This window comes from Schistocerca piceifrons, chromosome 3, assembly GCF_021461385.2.
Source record: "Schistocerca piceifrons isolate TAMUIC-IGC-003096 chromosome 3, iqSchPice1.1, whole genome shotgun sequence".
NCBI classification, from domain to species: domain Eukaryota; kingdom Metazoa; phylum Arthropoda; class Insecta; order Orthoptera; family Acrididae; genus Schistocerca; species Schistocerca piceifrons.
In genome coordinates this window covers 372710654-372730397 of record NC_060140.1, presented here as the reverse complement: position 1 = coordinate 372730397, position 19744 = coordinate 372710654, and the positions used below count along the sequence as shown (strand labels likewise).

Here is a 19744-nt window from a genome sequence, read left to right as displayed (position 1 = left end):
ATGTGTAATACGAATTGCTTCCCGAGGTGTAACCATCACTGCTGATATTTGTTAACTACTGAGGCGACTTGCAGACGCAGTCTGAGCACAACAACCAGGAAGACTGCGTGAAGTTATGCTTCTCCACAATAAAGCCTGCCCACATTCTCAGACTGACAAGAAACGCCATACAACAGTTGGGTTGGGAAGTCATTCCGCACACTATTCACCTGATCTTGGCACCTTCAGATTTTCACTTTTTATGATCTGTCTAACCACCTTCAATGAACTTCCTTGCAGGGTGAAAACGCGCTTGGAACATGGCGCGAGTTTTTCGCCTGAAAGCGACGAGATTTCTACAGTCTCTGAATGTGGATGTTACCCCAGCTTTGGCAGAATGTTGTAAATAATGGATGATATATTGTTGATGACTGAAGTGTTGTGTCTATCTTGTTTAACTTATGAAAAAAAACGTTACGAACTTTTGTACCAACCTAATACATACGCGCACATCAGATGCAAGATCACGACGCATTTAGCTGGTTTGTGAGAAGTCCTTTTGCTTTGAGGAAAGGGCCTCGTCAATGGTAAATTGACGCGGCGAGAATTTTACGTAGGATGTGACATCCCTAGTTGGACAAACGGGACGGGGAGAAGTAAATAAAACCCTGAAGTCGAAAACAGAAAGCAATGAAATCTAGCGCGCAAAGCAGGCAGATAGGAAACAATTACGAGCAGACAAGGAAACGAGTCTGTAGACACCGTCTTAATGATCTGACTAATTGTAGGCGTAACCAGTGTTACTGCATCCTGAATTCTCTCCATCACCTATACCAAATTGCGGTGTCAGTATTTTCCTCTTACAGTTTTGTCACGCATGACCAAAATAGGCTCAGTTTGGATACAGACAGATGGCCTTCCTGAACTTCACCTGAAAGGACATTGTCCTGTGTGCCAGCAGCAAGTTACTCTGATGTGTGTGTTTTACATTCTCCCCAAAGTATTTTCTGAATTACTAGTTTTCAGTCAGGAGTAAAGGTTCGTTTTAAGTTAATCCTGATTAAAAAGGAACTCAGAGTGCGAGGTCGTCGGTTCAATTTTTAGTGAAGCTCATTCGAAAGTTAATAATTATTAACAGGTAATATATTAGGTGTTAGTTGCTCACCATGTGCATCAGGAGAGCGACAAAATGAGTGACCGGGAGGTGCTGAGATCAACCTATGTGATGTATTACATTGCAAAAAATGGAAATTATCGACATTCATAGAAATGTTCAAAAGAAACCATAAACTTGCACCACTAACACCGAATGAGAAATGGTGTGCCACAGTGATAGCAGTTCGCACCATCAAGACCGAAGGCGAACGGCTTGGGCGTTGCAAACTGAGCAAGACGTTCAGCTAGATATCCACTCCAAGAATGCATATAATGATATTGGTGTAACGGGGTTATTAGAAATGGCTGAATGCAATGGTGCGCAACCGAATACGAAATAGTCGGTCGTGCAGCTTTTTGTGAAACTAGCTAAGGCGTAGCTACAGATAGTGCCATAGTATGATTTATAGGCACGGAAAAACATATCCAGAGGCAGAGTTTGTCCAGTGCTTCCAGATGGTATGAATTGCAATATCACACTTCAGGGGGATAATTTGCTCTAAGATGGCATGACTATTTGTGAACCAAGAATCAAGCAAAAGCAAGTTACTTTCGCTAGCTATTGACCAACAGCAGTGCTAATACCATAGCTGCAGTTCTCTTACGTCCATTTTACCATTGTTGCTCGCTGTGACGCAAATATTCCTTAACGCCCCTGCAAGATAACGCACACGAGAAAAACGTGTGTGTGTGTGTGTGTGTGTGTGTGTGTGTGTGTGTGTGTGTGTGTGTGTGTGTGTGTGTGTGTGGTGGGGGGCAGAGCAACTTCTCACAGCACAAATAACTTTCTAGCCAATTTACCATGCAGATTAACAGTCAGCACAATTATGTAGAATTGCGTTAAAGCATTTACGTTAGTTGATCTTGATACAACTCTCCTAGTACCTCATTTCCATGGTTCCTTTCATGTCTGTCAACTCTTCAAATCCCTATTGGACGGAGCGGAAAACAAATTCCTTACTGAACGATGGGATAAGTTTATATCTAGAAATTTTCGGGCCGATTCCACTATTTGCTATGCGTCATCAAGTTGACGCTTTGAAATTTCGTACCTTACTACTTCCAGTTCTGGAGCACTCTTTGAAGTTCTGCATCCATCCACTGCTTCCTTTGAAATCACTGATCTGTGTTGTGCGCAGTTTGATGTGCATAACATAGGTTACTGTCATGCACTGTCAAAATTGTATCGAGCTTCCTTGAAAGGCGCTAAACACCAGTTTTTTTAACAAGTGTCCTCCCTTTAATATCCGTAGTTTTTTTAAGCCCTACAGCCATATTGCTGCGGGCTTATTCGAATGTGTCCATAAGTTTCTTTACCATGCTGTGGATGATTTTCCTTTTATGTGATTATGGGTAGTAGCGTCTGCTTTGACAAAAAAGTCTTACTACCTTTCGCTGAAGGCGGGATTTGTGGCTCCCTTTTCGGCAAGGATGAACTACACGGCTCAGTGCCACACTCAAGCACGGATCGTGATTATACTCACATACATTGTCGGCATATTCTAGCGTACACGACACCACACATTCCACTGGCATGTTGCAGAAATGCTAATATTTCATCTGGCAATTCTTTCTCATCTGCGAACTTCATTGGGTTGCTTTCTGAGGAAATAACTTCGGCAACTGTTTTAGATATAAATGCAATGTTTGCGCTGTTTATCGTTGCCATTACTCTATCAATACCACTAGCACTGTGACACCGTTCTGAGTTACTCATCAACTGAGCAGTTTAATAACATTCCGTAGCCTCCCGCTGTGCTCACCATTTCACACCTCCAGTGCCATTAGCAGCCAATATTGTAATTTCATGGTGGACAATGAGGGGCGTCGAATGCCGAAAACATCATTGGTCTTTTGCGACCTCGCACTCTAGGTGTTCCTTTTAAGACTGCACATTCCACGAAATGTTAATTCAACAATGAAACTACTCCGACAATTTTTCTTACGAGGATGATGCCGCAGAAGACTTTGTAGGTGAGTTGTGTACCAGAGCGAAGGATTCTTGATTGTGCAAATTATATTCTTATCTGGTTCGAACACCAGTTTCGCAAAACTGTTGCGATGTAGGAACACATACTACAGACTCAAAGGTTTTTCTTTCAGTCATTCAGCTTTCCACTGTGTGAACACTGGAGTGTTAGAACCAAGATGCAGTCTATTTTTTTAACCTGACCTACGGCATCTAAATTAACAGTTATGGATATTGGACACAGCAGCGCGCTCAGAATCTATGTCGGGGGCGGGTTGTGTCCTATTTTCATGACATCTCGCCATATTCTATAAAAATATACTTACGGACGTTCCTCATTTCTCAAATTACTTGCTAGATTTAAGCCAAATTACGTACACATCACTGTCTGGAAAGAAGGACGAGCGGGGGGAGTGAAAATACATACATTAGCTCAAACCTCTGAAGTAATTTCTACCAAATGTTGTATGTACATTATTTTTGTACAAAAAACTTGAGGCACTACACCACTAGCTAGGCTCATTGGTGAGAGATGACGTTTCACCCTCAGGTGTTGCGTCGGGAGTGGGGGTTGGAAGGGGGATGCCTGAAGCAATTTCTACAAAGCCTGGAGGAAAAATTACTTTCCTGTGATGCTAGGCGATCTCAGTGCTCCTACGGCCGAGGGTTGGTGTGGAAAGGAGTGAGAAGAGTAAGTAACTCAGGAATTCATTGATTAATCTCAAGCAAATTGATTATATGCATGTGACTGTTTAAAACTTACGTACGCGGGCGAGGCTGCTGACGAAACGCTGGTACAATGTATCTAGAACACCACGCCTTTACATCAAGGGACCTGTGATAGTGATATCTAGTAATCTGGTGACAAGCGGAAAGCTATCTACTAATTTCACAATTTAGAGAGTAAATAACGTATTTAACAATTATACCATCGAATGGTGAATTTCGGGAATTGTTTAAAACGCCATTAGTGTGACACTGATTTACTGCAAAGTTACGATAATCAGCAAGAAATAGCTTTTAATATCCAAAAAGCGTTTGGGGAAGAAAGTACCACCACTTTCATGTGTTAAGGTGACATGAGCATGGTTTTTCGGACCAAAAATATTTGCTAATGGTGGAGCACAAAGTTTTTCCGTTACGAAAATATAGTTACTAATCCAGATATGGGCAAAACTGGCACTGCAAATCGCAGCAGTTCACCGAAGGAGATGCTATTAGTTTCTTTTCCCGTCTCATTGACGGGGAGAGCACAGCAGAAGCAGGTGTCACCATTTGAGTCCGTCATTGCAGTCTTCTGTTCGATAATGTTCTGATCAATTCTGACCTATGAATCCTCACGAGAGCGTGCGAGATTGTGGGTAATTTCCTATGCGCAGGCATATGGCGGGCTTCTGCGTAGCGTAGTATTAGCCTTTTCGCTTTTCCCCGTTAGACGAGTGTGATGCCATCATTTGACCACGTAATAAACAGCTTCAACCGAATCTTAATTTCAGTTTAATTTTTCCAAACTGATACGACAAATGGTTTGTTCACTACCATTTGATTACATCTTTACTAGTTGTCCACTGTCTCAAAAGGTCACATGTATGAGAAAGATCTCAGTTTTGGGCGACTTTTCCGGAATAGAGCCACCAGGAAGGTGCGTACAGAAGCTGGGTGAAACAAAAGCCACCCCTTTTAGTTCTGGTGACGTTGCGCACTATTATGTATGCAGTTAAACGATTGGATTTTGCAACTTTTAAAACCTTTTGTGAGTTATTTCTGTCCATATCCAACACTCAAGGTAGAGAAATGACCGGAGTCAGACGCAATGATGCCGAACCACTGAGTGGGTGAGAATAAAGCATGGTCTGAAACAAACCTTTGTAGAACACGCCTGAAGTTTAGGGAGACAAATTCTAAGAGGAACTATAGTGTGGTAGCCAAAATGAAACCGACCCAAAAAGTGGGTTGGGTTGTTTTGGGGAAGGAGACCAGACAGCGAGGTCATCGGTCTCACCGGATTAGGGAAGGAAGTCGGCCGTGCCCTTTCAAAGGAACCATCCCGGCATTTGCTTGGAGCGATTTAGGGAAATCACGGAAAACCTAAAACAGGATGGCCGGACATGGGATTGAACAGTCGTCCTCCCGAATGCGAGTCCAGTGTCTAACCACTGCGGCACCTCGCTCGGTGACCCAAAAAGTCTTATATTACATTACATTATAACTTAATACAAACAGCAAAAAGGTTAGACTACTATTCGAAATAATCAGAACACTGAACACTTTGCTCAAATGATAGCAATCAGAAGTGTGAAAATTCTAGTCTAGCTCTGTAAGCTCAATATATTCTGAAACAGGACGTCAGTCTTCGCCCTCCCAAATTTGCTTATTTCAGCGGTCAGTGATTTGTGAAGTGTAAGGACTTCAGGAGCAACGGTTTTTAATTTCTTCATATGGGTATCGGTTCAGTTATGTGTGGGAATATGAATTCCTGAAATGAGGGCATTGGAATAGCAATCAATATGGAGAACCGTTGCATTATGTTGCGATTACTTTCCAGTGCGCAGATGCGCAGTTTCTTTTTATAAAAAGTGGTTGGTAAAACGGGTCATGCCTTGTAACTAAAGGAAAGTGAAGGTAGTCTTCAAACTAGTCACAGGCTATGATCAACAATATCACTACATTTTATTTAATAATGGAACATCATATGCGTATGACGTGTTTCTAAGACTTTAATCTTGGAATAGTAATAGATTACGAAAACAATGCTTGTAAATTCAGTGTTATACGGTTACAAGATGGAGCGCATCAGCATTCCCTGACTTTCGGATAGCCACTGACCTTTCCAAACTTCTCGCACAGTAAAAAGAATGTTACAGAATACTTTAATATATTTGTTAATATCTGTGCATCCTACTATGCACAACACCAACTTCAGCCGACAAATGTCATGCTTAAGCGACATCGTAGATGTTTCGAGGAAGTAACTATGATACTCTGACACCATTTATCACCGTGAAAGTTGTACCTCTCAGACTTCGCTTGTAATACGAAGTGTTAGTTTCCCTAGAAAGTTGTGACGACGGAAGCTTATCAACTTCTGGAGAAGTAATGTTCACAAATAAACTATCAGATCTCTTTTTGTATAATGACTATATAGTTAGTCTCAAAATAATGCTTTTTCTACAGTTAGGTTTGTGGTCGTGTGAATCATTCGCAACATTGCTACAAAAACCTGCCTAACTATTTTGCATGCCTCAGCTGTCTGCACCTTTAAATAGGAAACAACAATATCCGAAGAATCAATTTCCTAGACTTATTCATTAAAATGAAGCCTGTGAGATACTGTTAGCTCCAGATGTGAATGTCACCACTATGGCAAACTCAGAATTCATCTTCTGGGAGTCACTACTATGCCACACGTACAATCTTAGAATTAAAGACGTTCTGTTTCATACTGACGATGTATTAGCATTTCCTTTCGTGCACCATTTACAAATGGAATAGAAGGAAGGACTACCACAGCATGCACCCTCCGCCATACAATACAGTGGATAATTGAGTTAAATGACTAAGAAAAATCAGTTCTTATGCATATAGCATACGGTTGTTACCTCAAGCACTTTTTGATGTTGCTCACACCTACCAACATTTGCAAGCAGTATTCGGTATTTTGGCCGTAGGACCAAACGTTTCCGTCGGCAGAAAATTGTCAGCCTCTGAGTAAAATGGGATCCACTTTCACCGAGCAGGAATTCAGTATTAGAGCGACTTCCTTTCTTCTCGTAATGTAGCAGTGTTCTTTAGTTGCGATATAAACCGTTTTAGACTGTTCGGACGTTTTTCTAAATAACTAGCATCGTTTGCCTCAATTGTTTGTTACTCAGACAAGCTCCACTCCGTCCTATTAGTCTTCAAGTAGGTTTGTACAATGAACAAATGAGAATGTTGTCGGTGAACACATTAAGACCAGTAAGGCCTGTGTCCAACGGCTTGATTTCGTCAGAAGACCTAATATACTTGTTAGTGACCGTCGAAATTTTTTCAAAATTTGAAGAAAAGTGTTGAGACCCACTGAAAAACGTTCACAGGACCAGGTGAAACAGGACTTAACGGGGAAAACAATTCAGTTTCAAAACACGGCTCATAAAAAATGCAGAGATAAGCTCATCACTTTGCTGCCTTACTTTATTTGTAAGTACACTTCCTCCTACGTTGTATTTATAGCTGCCGAATGACACTTGCGTAATGAAACCACGTACAATGAGAAGCAAAGAGATTGCCCAGTCCTAATAACTTAAGAGTCTAAGAACAGATATCCGCACGCCCGAGTTCAAAAGAGCCAGTGTTCACAACTCTAGCTGTCTGTGGAGCTTCAGTTTGGTGTTGACATCGTCAAAGAGAACAATATAATAGTGGACAGTACAGGGTGTTACAAAAAGGAACGGCCAAACTTTCAGGAAACATTCCTCACACACAAAGAAAGAAAATATATGTGGACATGTGTCCGGAAACGCTTACTTTCCATGTTAGAGCTCATTTTATTACTTCTCTTCAAAATCCCATTAATCATGGAATGGAAACACACAGCAACAGAACGTACCAGCGTGACTTCAAACAGTGTTACAGGAAACGTTCAAAATGTCCTCCGTTAGCGAGGATACATGCATCCACCCTCTGTCGCATGGAATCCCTGATGCGCTGATGCAGCCCTGGAGAATGGCGTATCACAGCCGTCCACAATACGAGCACGAAGAGAGTCTACATTTGGTACCGGGGTTGCGTAGACAAGAGCTTTCAAATGCCCCCATAAATGAAAGTCAAGAGGGTTGAGGTCAGGAGAGCGCGGAGGCCATGGAATTGGTCCGCCTCTACCAATCCATCGGTCACCGAATCTGTTGAAAAGCGTACGAACACTTCGACTGACATGTGCAGGAGCTCCATGGTGCATGAACCACATGTGTCGTAAAGGCACTTGTTCTAGCAGCACAGGTAGAGTATCCCGTACGAAATCATGGCGGTGAATCGAGGAAGTACAGTATATACTGACGAAACTAAAATTAGTTCTAACATGAAAATCAAGCGTTTCCGGACACATATCCACATAACATCTTTTCTTTGTGTGTGAGGAATGTTTCCTGAAAGTTTGGCCGTACCTTTTTGCAACACCCTGTATATGTCTAGATTCATTTTAGTTTACCTCATCGGATCATTTTTTGAAAATTATTCGAAAACGTAGAAACGGTTGAAATAAGAACACAAGGGTAGAATTACTACAACGATTAGCGTTTCAATTCTGTTTCAGTGGTCGAGGCTGGCGGTTTACAAACATGAAGGACGAGCGTTCGAATCCAACTGGAGTCAATTGTCTTGGAGCCGTGTAGATATTGTGGACCTTAATTCGCTATGAATTGTGCAGCTGTAAGCTTTCCTAGGCTCTACATTCTTTCAAAACATCACATTTTATGATAGTCTAACCTCTAAACAAACCTGATCGAACAGTAACAGGATAACAGCACCGAAAACTACTGTCCCGCGCACTTTAATCCCATCTGTCTACTGTTTTAGGGACCGTGCAACTTGCTCGTGAAGCTGTAACTTTTGCTAAGTATACCACTGTCGAAGAAGTGAGTATAGTTTTCATTTATGGGAAAATCGATTTAAATGTTAGAGCAGCGGGGCGGTTATACGCTGAAAGAGGTCATGTTCGTGCCAGACCCTCAAGACCCATTTCTGCAACCATAACTAAAAATTTCAAGAATTTGAAGTGTGAAGAATAAAATACACCACCGAAAAAACAGGAACTCATGAGAAATGCAGTTAAAATTTTAGCAACTCAACGCAGTCCATGTGCCACTACGAGGTGGCATGGATGGGCGAATTGGATGAGCCGAAGCAGTGTCCTGCTAGTAGTACGTTCCAAAAAATTTAATCTTTTCCACTTTTCGCTCCACCAACAGTTTCATGGTAATTACTCAAATTATTATCCGAATAACGGATACGGAAACTAAGATGATGGCGCTCTTCTGTGCAACGTTTTGTTTACAGGCTGAGCATCTTTTTTCAAGCCATGAACAAATCAATGTTCACAATATACGCTTTTGGCCAGTCGAAAATGTACAGGTAGAAGTGGATAAGCAATCTGTCAACATGTGCCGCGGGCTTCCAAAAATCGTATCATTGTTCCCTGTTTTATTGATGGAATAAGTAGCACAATTACGTACAGTTCATAACACACATTGCGGCAGTAATTTGAAGATGCCCGACGATACTGGAGAGTCAAATACGAACCTTATTTGAGATCCGTATTTGATTACATTTTACACAGTAGGCTATACGTTTGCAGGACCTTCTGACGGAGGAACAGTTGTTCACGGCACCCTAACGTTGTCGAAGTAAGAGTACTCTCAGGACGTTCTGTACAAAACCTTACCAAGTATATAGTTCAATTTTTCTAGGAAAGCTGTGTCAATTAGCAATAAACGCTAAATTATTAGTGTACGTCTGGAAGTCCCTCGCATTGTCCGCTGTAACTTAACGAAAACAGCACCTCCATATACTTACTAGTTTCGGGTATACTGAGAAGCCTGTCCTAGCTGCCTCGTCTCTTACAGCAATAAAATCCTCTACCCCTTATCGTTAAAAATAACCCTCAGAGAACACTACTTTAATATTATTAAAACTTTCTCATAAGCTAAAATCTCTTAACCGGGTGGAAAGTTACATTTTCCCCCTTCCCCATGAGCTGCTAGTGTTGTACGCCCTCTAGATAATATGCATTTATATACAGATCTGCCCGTTTTGTAATAGTACTTTTCTGAATTTACGTTTCAGGTTATAGTCATTTGACACGAAAATCGCATTGCGTAATGTGTTACGCTCCATACCAGCCTGTCGCCCTTACTTCGCTAATTCAAATCGTCATTTTTCAAACTAACCTAAACCATGGGGTAGGCTACAGTTAAGCGTTAAGTCTAGTTTCGATGTGGGACACTAACCAAATGGTAAAACCCACAAATTATGAAGTACTAGGACAGATGTGAGAAATACAGTCGACGCGTTTCTACCGACGCTATTTACAGCGTCGTTAGGACTAGAATGACAAAACTGAAGGCTGAGTGAAAGAAGCGTTAGTGGTGAGAAACAGCTGAGATCGTTAAAACTGAACAAAACTCCAGTGCCCGAGGGAACCCTCAGATTCTGTACTAAATTTCCGGCTGAGTTAGCCCCTCGTAACTACAATTTGTCTGATTCTTTGACCAAGAACCGTACGCAGTAGTTTGAAGAAAGCCACTTAGAAAAGTGGTAGAAGTTATCCACAAAACTGCTATCCAGTATACTTGACATTCGCTGTAAAATCATATTCCGAGTTCATACGTTATACCCTTACTGTTGTTCTTGTGTACATTTACGATCTTGCAGTGAATATTAATTAACTCTCTTTGCTGAGGACGCAGTTACCTCCAACGAAATACTGTCTGAAAGAAGCTGCATAAATATTTAATCAGAGCTTGATAACGTTTCAAAGTGATGCCAAGGCTGGCAATTTGTTTTAAATGTTCAGAGGTGTAAAACTGTACTCACAAAACGGAAGAAACTTAATAGTTAATGAACATAGTCCCAAAGAGTCAAATGGAATCTGTCAGATCATACAAACAAGTGTAACACTGTAGAGTTGTGTAGTGGAATGATCAAGTAGTTCAGATCGTGGGTAAAGCAGATGTTAGACTGGTTAATTGGTAGAATACTGGGGAATTCAACAAGTCTACGAAGAAGACTTATTACAAATTACTCCAGCAACCCATCCTAGAATATTGTTCGAGTGTGTGGGAGCCGTAATTAATAGGACTAATATAGATTGAGACGGGCTATGGGACCAAACGGTGAGGTCATCAGTCCCGCTAAGGACTAAGGGAGGATACTGAACGAAAACAGAAGGGCAGCACAAATCATCACATGTTTGATACCTAGGAGAGGGTCACAGAACCTGTAGAAACTGAACTAGCAGATTCTTTAAAAATGGACGTAAATTACCCCGATGAAGCCTGCTTGCGAAGTTTTAAGGACCGACTTTATGTGACGACTATGGGAATATACTAGAGCCCCTACGTATCACCCCTAGTGATTAATTACAGCACGAACAGAGGCAGTTAAACAACTCTTTCCCCTGATCCTTACGTGAACGGAAAGGTGAAAACCCTAATAATTGGTACAACGGAACCTACCCTCTGCCACGCACTTCAATGATTTGTGTAGATTATTGCGCAGCCTCCGCATGGTGCAGGTATTAACACGGCCAAGTTCCGGCCGACCTTAATCGTCGAGGACAGCACAAAATTGCGGCACTGTTTGTGAACAGCGGGAAAGGCTTACTGCCACAAACAGTGTGGCAACCAAGAGCAGGAGCAGAGCCTACCCCTCGCTTTCACTGCTTCTTACGTTTTGCACCACACGGGACGTTAGCTCACAGCGTATCCTTCACTTGGTGCGAAATGCGGCGACGCTAAGAACTATGCGCGCGTATGTTCAGATAGTGCTTAGAAACCCGGGTAACTTTCCGGTGGATCAATGAACAAGACAGACGTTAGGAAACAGCCAAGTTCAAATATTTCAGCAATCCGCATTGCTTCTTCCAAAACGAACGGCAGTCCCTTCAGGGTCGCGGCAGAACGTATCTAACTGTGCTCCTACTTCATTAGTGTGCTCAGTGAGTACAGGACACTGCACTAGTCTTCTTGAACGTTCAGACTAGGGAATTAGTTTTCAATCTGACAAGAGAACGTAATTTAAGGTTTTAGAAAATGAATTTTTTTATTAATCACTCCAACTAAATTTCATACAGAATCCAAGGTTGTGAAACTAGGTGTAAACTAGTAACTAATTTAAGGAGGGTCTGAAATTTTAAGGCTATTGCAAAATCTATTGGCAGCATAGTGTCATAGCACAGAGTAAACACCTTAAAACCCGTTAATGACGAAAATCGCAGTTACAATAATCTTTTGCATTGTATATGCCTTGTTCCATTAGAAATATGACTGGATCGACATAAATGGCATTTTATTAACAAATATCACTAAAACAAGAACTTACGATTTTAATTTCACATATCTGCAGACAACTAGAAATGAGAACGTTAGTATCGTATGTCTTAAATGTCTGACGTTATGTACACTTATGAAGGTACAGTACATACTAGCCACAACGTGCGTAATGTGAATATTTCCGAATGAGGTCTGTTCTCGCGTTGCCTGAAGTCATTTTACTGTCATGAAGAAAAAAAAGGAACTGACTTTTCTCCATCATTGCGATATATTTATGCGAACGACATGAACTTAGTGTCCCTTAAAAGAATACACTACCCCTACTTTATCTAAAGCAAAATTGTTTTCTAGTCTTACCATAGTTAGACTACAGTCTATAAAACGTGATTGTTTAACTGGAGAGAAATCCGTTGCATGAGTGCTAGGATGGGAACCCCTGAAACGTTTCGACATATTCTGATTACGTATAGCAGCGGGCATCTAAAGAGAAGTAACGAAAAACTGCTAGCTAAAATTATTCTCTGAAAAAAGGAGACAACTTTCTGTTAATAGCTTTCAAAATTTGCAATAATTAACAGATGCAGCGGATGATAACTACTTTTATAACTACAGCAAAGCTGTTGGCACAGACGAGAATTCGATTTTACTGAATTTTATTTCAGTGCGACATTTTCTGTTTAATGAGGTGCATTCATCAATACCCAGTTTTTTGAATAAACAGCTTTTATTTTAAGAATTATCATGAATAACTTACTGAAAACTTACGTCATATCGTTGGGATGTTTTATTATAGGCGCCCGCCTCTACGTGCTTTCACGTCTGGCAACAACACAAATGCGACATTACATCAGCAACCCTATCGGTTCATATAACAGAACGAACTTTTCATATGGCTACAGCCCTAAGGTTCAGGCAACAGCTAGCACAAAATATCTGTTTCAGAGAGGAAACAAATGTCTTAGAACGATGCGATAACCACAAATACTTATTTTTGCCGTATACACGTGTGTGTAGTGTGACATGTACTGTGAAACTACACCAGGGAGGTACACGCGTCAGTTACAGTCTTCGTTCGACCACGTATCAGTTTCGGTCTAAAAGTATACAGTCAATTCTTTGCTCTAAATTCTGCACGTTGATTTACAATGAAAATTTTTTTTAAGTTCATTTGTTTCTCTGCGTACTAGGCTCCTGTTAATGAAAACTGACGTGCAATATTGGTAAAATGTATAGTGGCTTCTTTCATTTGGAATTAGCTAGTGTAAGCATAAATTGCCCCAAAATATCAGTGGTAAAGGCAGGAATGCCTGACAAATGTGTGAGGGTGCAGGCATTTTCGAATGTAAGCAGAAAAGTCTAAAATGAGATCACTGACGATATTATACTTCTTTAAAATCTAAAGAATATGGTGATAGTATTCACTGTAATAGACGATTACAAAACACTGGAAGTAATTGTTTGCTAGTCAAGTTTGACACAAAGCATATATAAGTACGATAAACCTCAAAGCGTACTTTCTGCTGTATTTTTGGAACAGCCAGATGAGCACAAAGGAAAAAATGAAAGTTTCCTACGTATTTACAGTATGCTTCTATACATATGTAAGGAAACTACTGACGATTTGTTATTTACGCGAGGAAAAAAGTACCATGCACTACGTCACTTGCAATGAGCAATACCGAGATGATACATGAGGTACGAATTAACCCCTGCAGTGGTGGTCATTGTTTTATATAAGCTACCGTACCTCACCTGAGAATGGACTGCATCCAGCAAGTAATAGAAGACTTAGTTTGCAACTGCTACGCTGAGATGAAAAAAAAAAAGCTGGCACAGGAGAGCCATATCAAATCAGCAGGAAGGCTAATGACCTCCCCTAAGACAGGTAGTGGACGCTCGCTGCATTTTTCGTAGTTTATGCGCGATGTATTTGGACCAAAATAATTGACGGAACTTCTGATATCTGTCGTAGCATCTCAGATTAGACCTCAGTGTTTTTTGTTCACAAAGATAAATGTAAAATATGAAGCGAACGTTGGATAAGACATTGCCAAAATCAGAAACGGATGAAATAATCAAAACAAGGTTCACGTGGCATAATTAAGTGCATTAAATATGGGGCAAACATTAGGAGCGACGAACAGGGACCTCTAATTATACGCTGCATATCACCATTAGCAGAAACTATGTGTCCGTTCATAGTTGATGACAGCGCCAACTCACGACCAATTAAGTTTGCTGGTACGGCTATTTAGTGCAGCAAGTAAACAAATAATTCAGACGGCTTTTTCTTATAATCTACATTCCAGGCGCATCTACAGAGAGTGTGTGTGTGTGTGTGTGTGTGTGTGTGTGTGTGTGTGTGTGTGTGAGGGGGGGGGGGGTGAGGTGGGGGGGGGGGGGGGGGGGCTCAGAGCGAATAATACCTTGTTCTTTTACATATTAACTGTTCGAATCCCTCTATCACTTCTAGAAACATTATACTAGAAAAAATTCCGCTGAAGATGCTTTTCGTGTAAAGAGGTGCAACGAAGCTTTAGCGTTTATTATACACTGTTGGAAGGAAAAGGGGATCGAATTTATAAAACGAATATTCGCTAGCAAATAATCATCTTCCGGCTTAACCTATACCACACACTATGCTAGAGAGCAGTGTTTCAGCACAACCAAGATTTCGCTTTCGGAAGTATAGCAATTAACCCGGAAAACCGTCACACTGAACATTACTGCGATGACGCGGACGTGGCCCGATTGGAATTTTTTTCTCGTTCGGCAAGACACTTGTCGCTCGACATGAAATTTAAATTGAGAATGCGCATTTCGTTGAGTGCAAACGAATTAGGCTCGGCGGTTGCGGCTGACCCCCGCTATGCACGTCGAAGGAGAGCGGGTGTGCGAGGCGGCGGACGTACTTGGCGCTGGCTGGCTGTATGACGGCTGGCACCGTGGAGAGGGGCAGGTCGCGGTCCGCGCTGCCCGGCATGTCTGCTGCTGGAGGCTGGACTCTGCCGACTGACGCGAGAGTCGGCCGACGCGCGCTTATAACGCCGCGGCCCCCACCGTCACGCAGTCTGCGCGCGTCACCCGCGCCGTCATCGCAAACGACCTGCCCGCCTCTTTCCCTAGGCGGAAACCGATTCGTACGCACTGACATCTCCCCTGGGATCTACCCGCCACGTTTGGGGCAAGTGCTGTCGGGGAAAGTCACCAAAGAAGCCATCTTACAACCGCTGCTGGATAAAGCCCTCTTCTGGACTTACCACGCACTACCGTCTTCAACTAAATCACCCTACACACGTACTAACCGACAGACCGACATTTTAGACGTGTGTGGGGGTTCTGACCGACCGACCGACCGACCGACGAACTATGTTGGGACGTCGGGCCGATAGGACCAGACGACAGCCGACTCCCGTCCCCACCGTCCCACCCCTTTCACCCTATAAATTGTGCCATGCGCAACGCCGTCGTGCCACTCTCCCGCCAAAAGTCCGTCTTTTATCGCTGCGAGCTGGATTAAATGCTGTACTACAGAGTGCGAGGCGAACCAAACCTCGACAGAGTTTCTGAAGAAATTCGAAGACTGGAGATGTTTGTGGGACACGTCGTGCGAAAAGTATAGCAATAAAGAAGCAAGAAATGAAGCACTTTATTTGCCGCATAAAGAGAGTAAAAGTTTTATATGAAATAGAGAATTGAGAAACAAGGGAACAGATGAGAGGGATATCGTGACTTCCAGCCGCACAGGGCATTGTGGTAACGCAATGGTGAAACTTGAAAATTCGTACCGGACTGATACTCGAACCAGGACTTACCGCTAACTCACGACCGGCTGCCTCAATCATTTCGGTCATTCGGATACGGTGTCTGACCGACTAAAATTTCCAACGTATCGCACGTTGCAATGCTACGTCCCTCGTCCATTAACCCATTACTCGCGAATTATTGATTTCCGTAGCAGTTCGGACGGTAATAGCGCATCCGCACTGAAACAAACGTCAAGCACCTGTTGCGCTCTTAAAGATGTGTATGCGTGTTTGTGTGTGTGTGTGTGTGTGTGTGTGTGTGTGTGTGTGTGTGTGTGTGTGTGTGTGTGTGGTGTCTGTTTTGTCGGACTTGTCCGACAGAACAGTCACCACTCAAACAAATATATATATAATGACTAGAAGTTTATTGACATTCTGTATTTTTGTTTCATTTCCGACACTTATCGGAAATTAAATCTGAATACCGAAATGCAGACAGATTAGATCTTCGATTTCATTTCCGATATGTATCGGAAGCTCTATAAAACTTAAAAACCGAAATGTAGACAGCCAATGGACGTTTAATGTTAAAATTTACTTGCTTCGTACTTATAATTTTTAAAAAGTCTTTTTACAGTTCTCACAGTTGTTAATCGCTTCACTTCTTTTATATCTCTTGTTGTATTTATTAGATGATGTCAGCTACCACCATTTGCAGTCTTTCTTCTTCTCCTCTGAAATGAGTTGCTTAAAATTACAGGGGCATCTTTTATGCTTCACACATTAATAAATCAATAAATTTTAGAAGAACGTTTTTTGTTTTATTTATTTTGCTTTCCAATGATGTATTTCATCAGTCAACCGTTAATCACGTTGCAGATTTCAGGAATCACAACACTGAATTCAAGGTCTTCTTAACTTTTGCCACTGGCTACAAACCGTAATGTAACTAACAGCCGCTCCTCGCAGCTCACAGCCTCTCTCATGACTATATTCTTTTTCGTTAAGAATGGTTTGATGATGTTCAGCAGCTCCGAAATGTATGATTCCACCATTCTTCGACAATTATGAAAATCATCGGCTTCCATTTCCTTAAGTTACAGAATGTGGGTCAATTTTATTTCTAGAATTAGCTACTTCTATGCCCACAGATTTCTCTCGTCTTGCTTTGGCATTGTTACCTCCAAAACAGCCAAGGTAAACCACGTTTTTGTTTCTGTGTGAAACTAAGTGGGACCTCGTAGAACATACAGACAATGAACTTAAGATAAACAAATCACAACTCGGCGGTGCTGTTATCGCTTAATGCAGTCGCGACGTGTGTAGGTTGCCACGAAATTGGTCGATCGGTCGATAAATTGGTACCCCCCCTCCCCCCCTGGAGACATCATGCTAATACCCCGTAGCACCAGCAGCAACCTTGATAATGGTCACAATTCGGCGACGAAGAGAGTCCAAAAGATTTTCGGTCAATCCCAGAACCGTATCGAGGTGATCTTTGACTCTGGCGGAAACGTTAAAGCTACGCCCACGTTCTCTCTCCCTCCTTCCCGTAAAACTAATTTTCTGCAGTTTCTGCTACGAAGATTTAGCAAATTTTATAATACTGTAAGTAGGTTTCATAGTAATGAAGCATTACTAAAAAATATTACTTAGTTGAACTACATTCGTGAAAAATATCGCACACAACAAATTACAAATTGTATAGATTTCCTAAAAGAACTGAAATTAAACCAAAGTGTATGTCTTTTTAACTTAAAAGGTTTAAATCCATCGCTCTGACATAGAAGAAAATCGAAAATGAATACAAACAAATTCTAAGGCATCAATACTATGTGCAGGAAAAATCTACTTGAATGAATTCTAATCCAACACGTTAATCTGCTAAAATAGCAATTAATAAATTCTAACGAATAATACAAAAAATTATTCCCACATGATCCTGTGTTTTTATTAACTGCTATACATTAGTGTGATGTTTGATAAGGACATGTTCTATTTGCTCCTCACAAATTATTAATTGTGCATAAATTGTGAATTAGAAATAAAAGAAAAGAGGCTATAATGAAGAGTTGAGAAAATATTCCTTTCCAACGTCTGTGGTTTGTTTCGTTATACTTTTATTTCGCATATCCTTGCTTTGAGTGAAGTAAACTCATTTATTATACCACTGAATTGAAGTTTACCAACTGTGTAGTATTCTATGGAGATGAATTTAACAGATTGCTATCTCCCAAACTCGACCTGAAACACAAAATGTTGCAGTAATTTACATGGCCATAAATATCATCAAGGCTATTTCGACGTTTGGGTCAACACATCTTAGCCGTTACTTTGAAAAAAAAAAATCAAAATATTCCAGATGAGTACTCCTGTCAGTGCTATTCCTCAGCTCATTCACCTGGTACTTGAAATCGGCTAACTTGGGACTCCGTGTAAACATTTCTGCAATATTTCGCACCAAAAAAGAGGTGTGGATTTTTTCAATGTAGGATAGATTTAAGGCTTTCCCTGATCAAAAATAAAAGTCAGATGAAATGGCGTGATATGTGTGAAATATGTTTTCCAATTCATTTAGTATTCTATCAGATACTTTGAAGCACCCTAGTTCAAACACTACAATGTCAGAAGAGCGTGCGTTTACAGTCGCACTCCGGGGAAAAGCTTCTTCTTGCAGAAGATAGGAACACGAGAGGTGAGAGAACTCACGAGCGTCTCGGAGTGGCCGCGTGATTTGAGGCGTCGTGACACGGATTGCGCGGCCCCTCCCACCGGAGGTTCGAGTCCTCCCTCGGGCATGGATGTGTGTGTTGTTCTTAGCATAAGTTAGTTTAAGTAGTGTGTAAGTCTACCGACGACCTCAGCAGTTTGGTCCCTTAGGAATTCATACACACACACACAGAACTCAGTACCTCTGCCGATTAATTTTTAAAGCCTTTCCTTCATTTTCCGGTCAGTTCTTGCGCCCCGTCTACGTCTGTTCCCATGGCGGGGACGTACTCTCGCCACCCCTTCGCTACGACCTTTGTTATGCCATATCAACCTGAATCTACTGATGAGTAGATCTCGCGTAGTTGTTGTGGTCTTCAGTCAGAAGACTGGTTTGACGCAGCTCTCCACGCAACTCTACCCTGTGCAAGCCTCTTCATCTCTACATAACTGCTGCAGCCAACATCCATTTGAACCTGCCTACTGTACTAAAGTGTTAGTCTCCCTCCACAGGTTTTATCCCCTACACTATCTCCCATTACCAAATTAACAATTCCTTGATGTCCCAGAATGCGTCCTAACAATCGCTCCCTTCTTGCAGTCAACATGTGGCATACATTTTCTTCCGCAACAAGTTAGTTACGCGATCTACACATCTAATCTTCATCAGTCTTCTGTAGCACCAAATTTCAATAGCTCCTTTTCTTTTCTTGGCTGAACTGTTTATCGTCCACGTTTCACTTCCGTACCAGGCTACACTACTGACAAATACTTTCAGAAATGACTTCCGAACATTTAAATTCACACTGAGGTCACAAAAGACTTGGGATACCTCCTGATATCGTGTCGGTCTTCCTTTTTCCCGGAGTAGTGCAGCAACTCGACGTGGCATGGACTCAACAGATGGTTGGAAGTCCCCTGCAGAGATACCGAGCCACGGTACCTCTAAAGCCGTCCATCATTGCGGAAGTGTCGCCGGTGCAGGATTTTGTGCACGAACTGACCTCCCGATTATGTTCCATAAATGTTCGATGGGCTTCATGCTGGGCGATTTGGGTGGCAAAATCATTCGCTCAAACTGTGCAGAATTTTCTTCAAACCAATCGCGAATAATTATGGCCAGGTTGACATTGCACACTAATCCGTAAAAGTTACATCGT

The 19744-nt window shown here is 41.7% G+C and overlaps 1 protein-coding gene across 1 annotated transcript in view; it reads right to left on the bottom strand.

The window, feature by feature from the left end:
- The window catches only part of LOC124788666 (cysteine sulfinic acid decarboxylase), a 36445-nt gene extending 21333 nt beyond the window's left edge, over positions 1 to 15112 (bottom strand). The window contains exon 1 of the mRNA XM_047255943.1: positions 15042 to 15112. Coding sequence (XP_047111899.1) covers positions 15042 to 15112 — 71 coding nt within the window. The remainder of the gene's footprint in view (positions 1 to 15041) is intronic.
- Positions 15113 to 19744: the final 4632 nt, after the last annotated feature.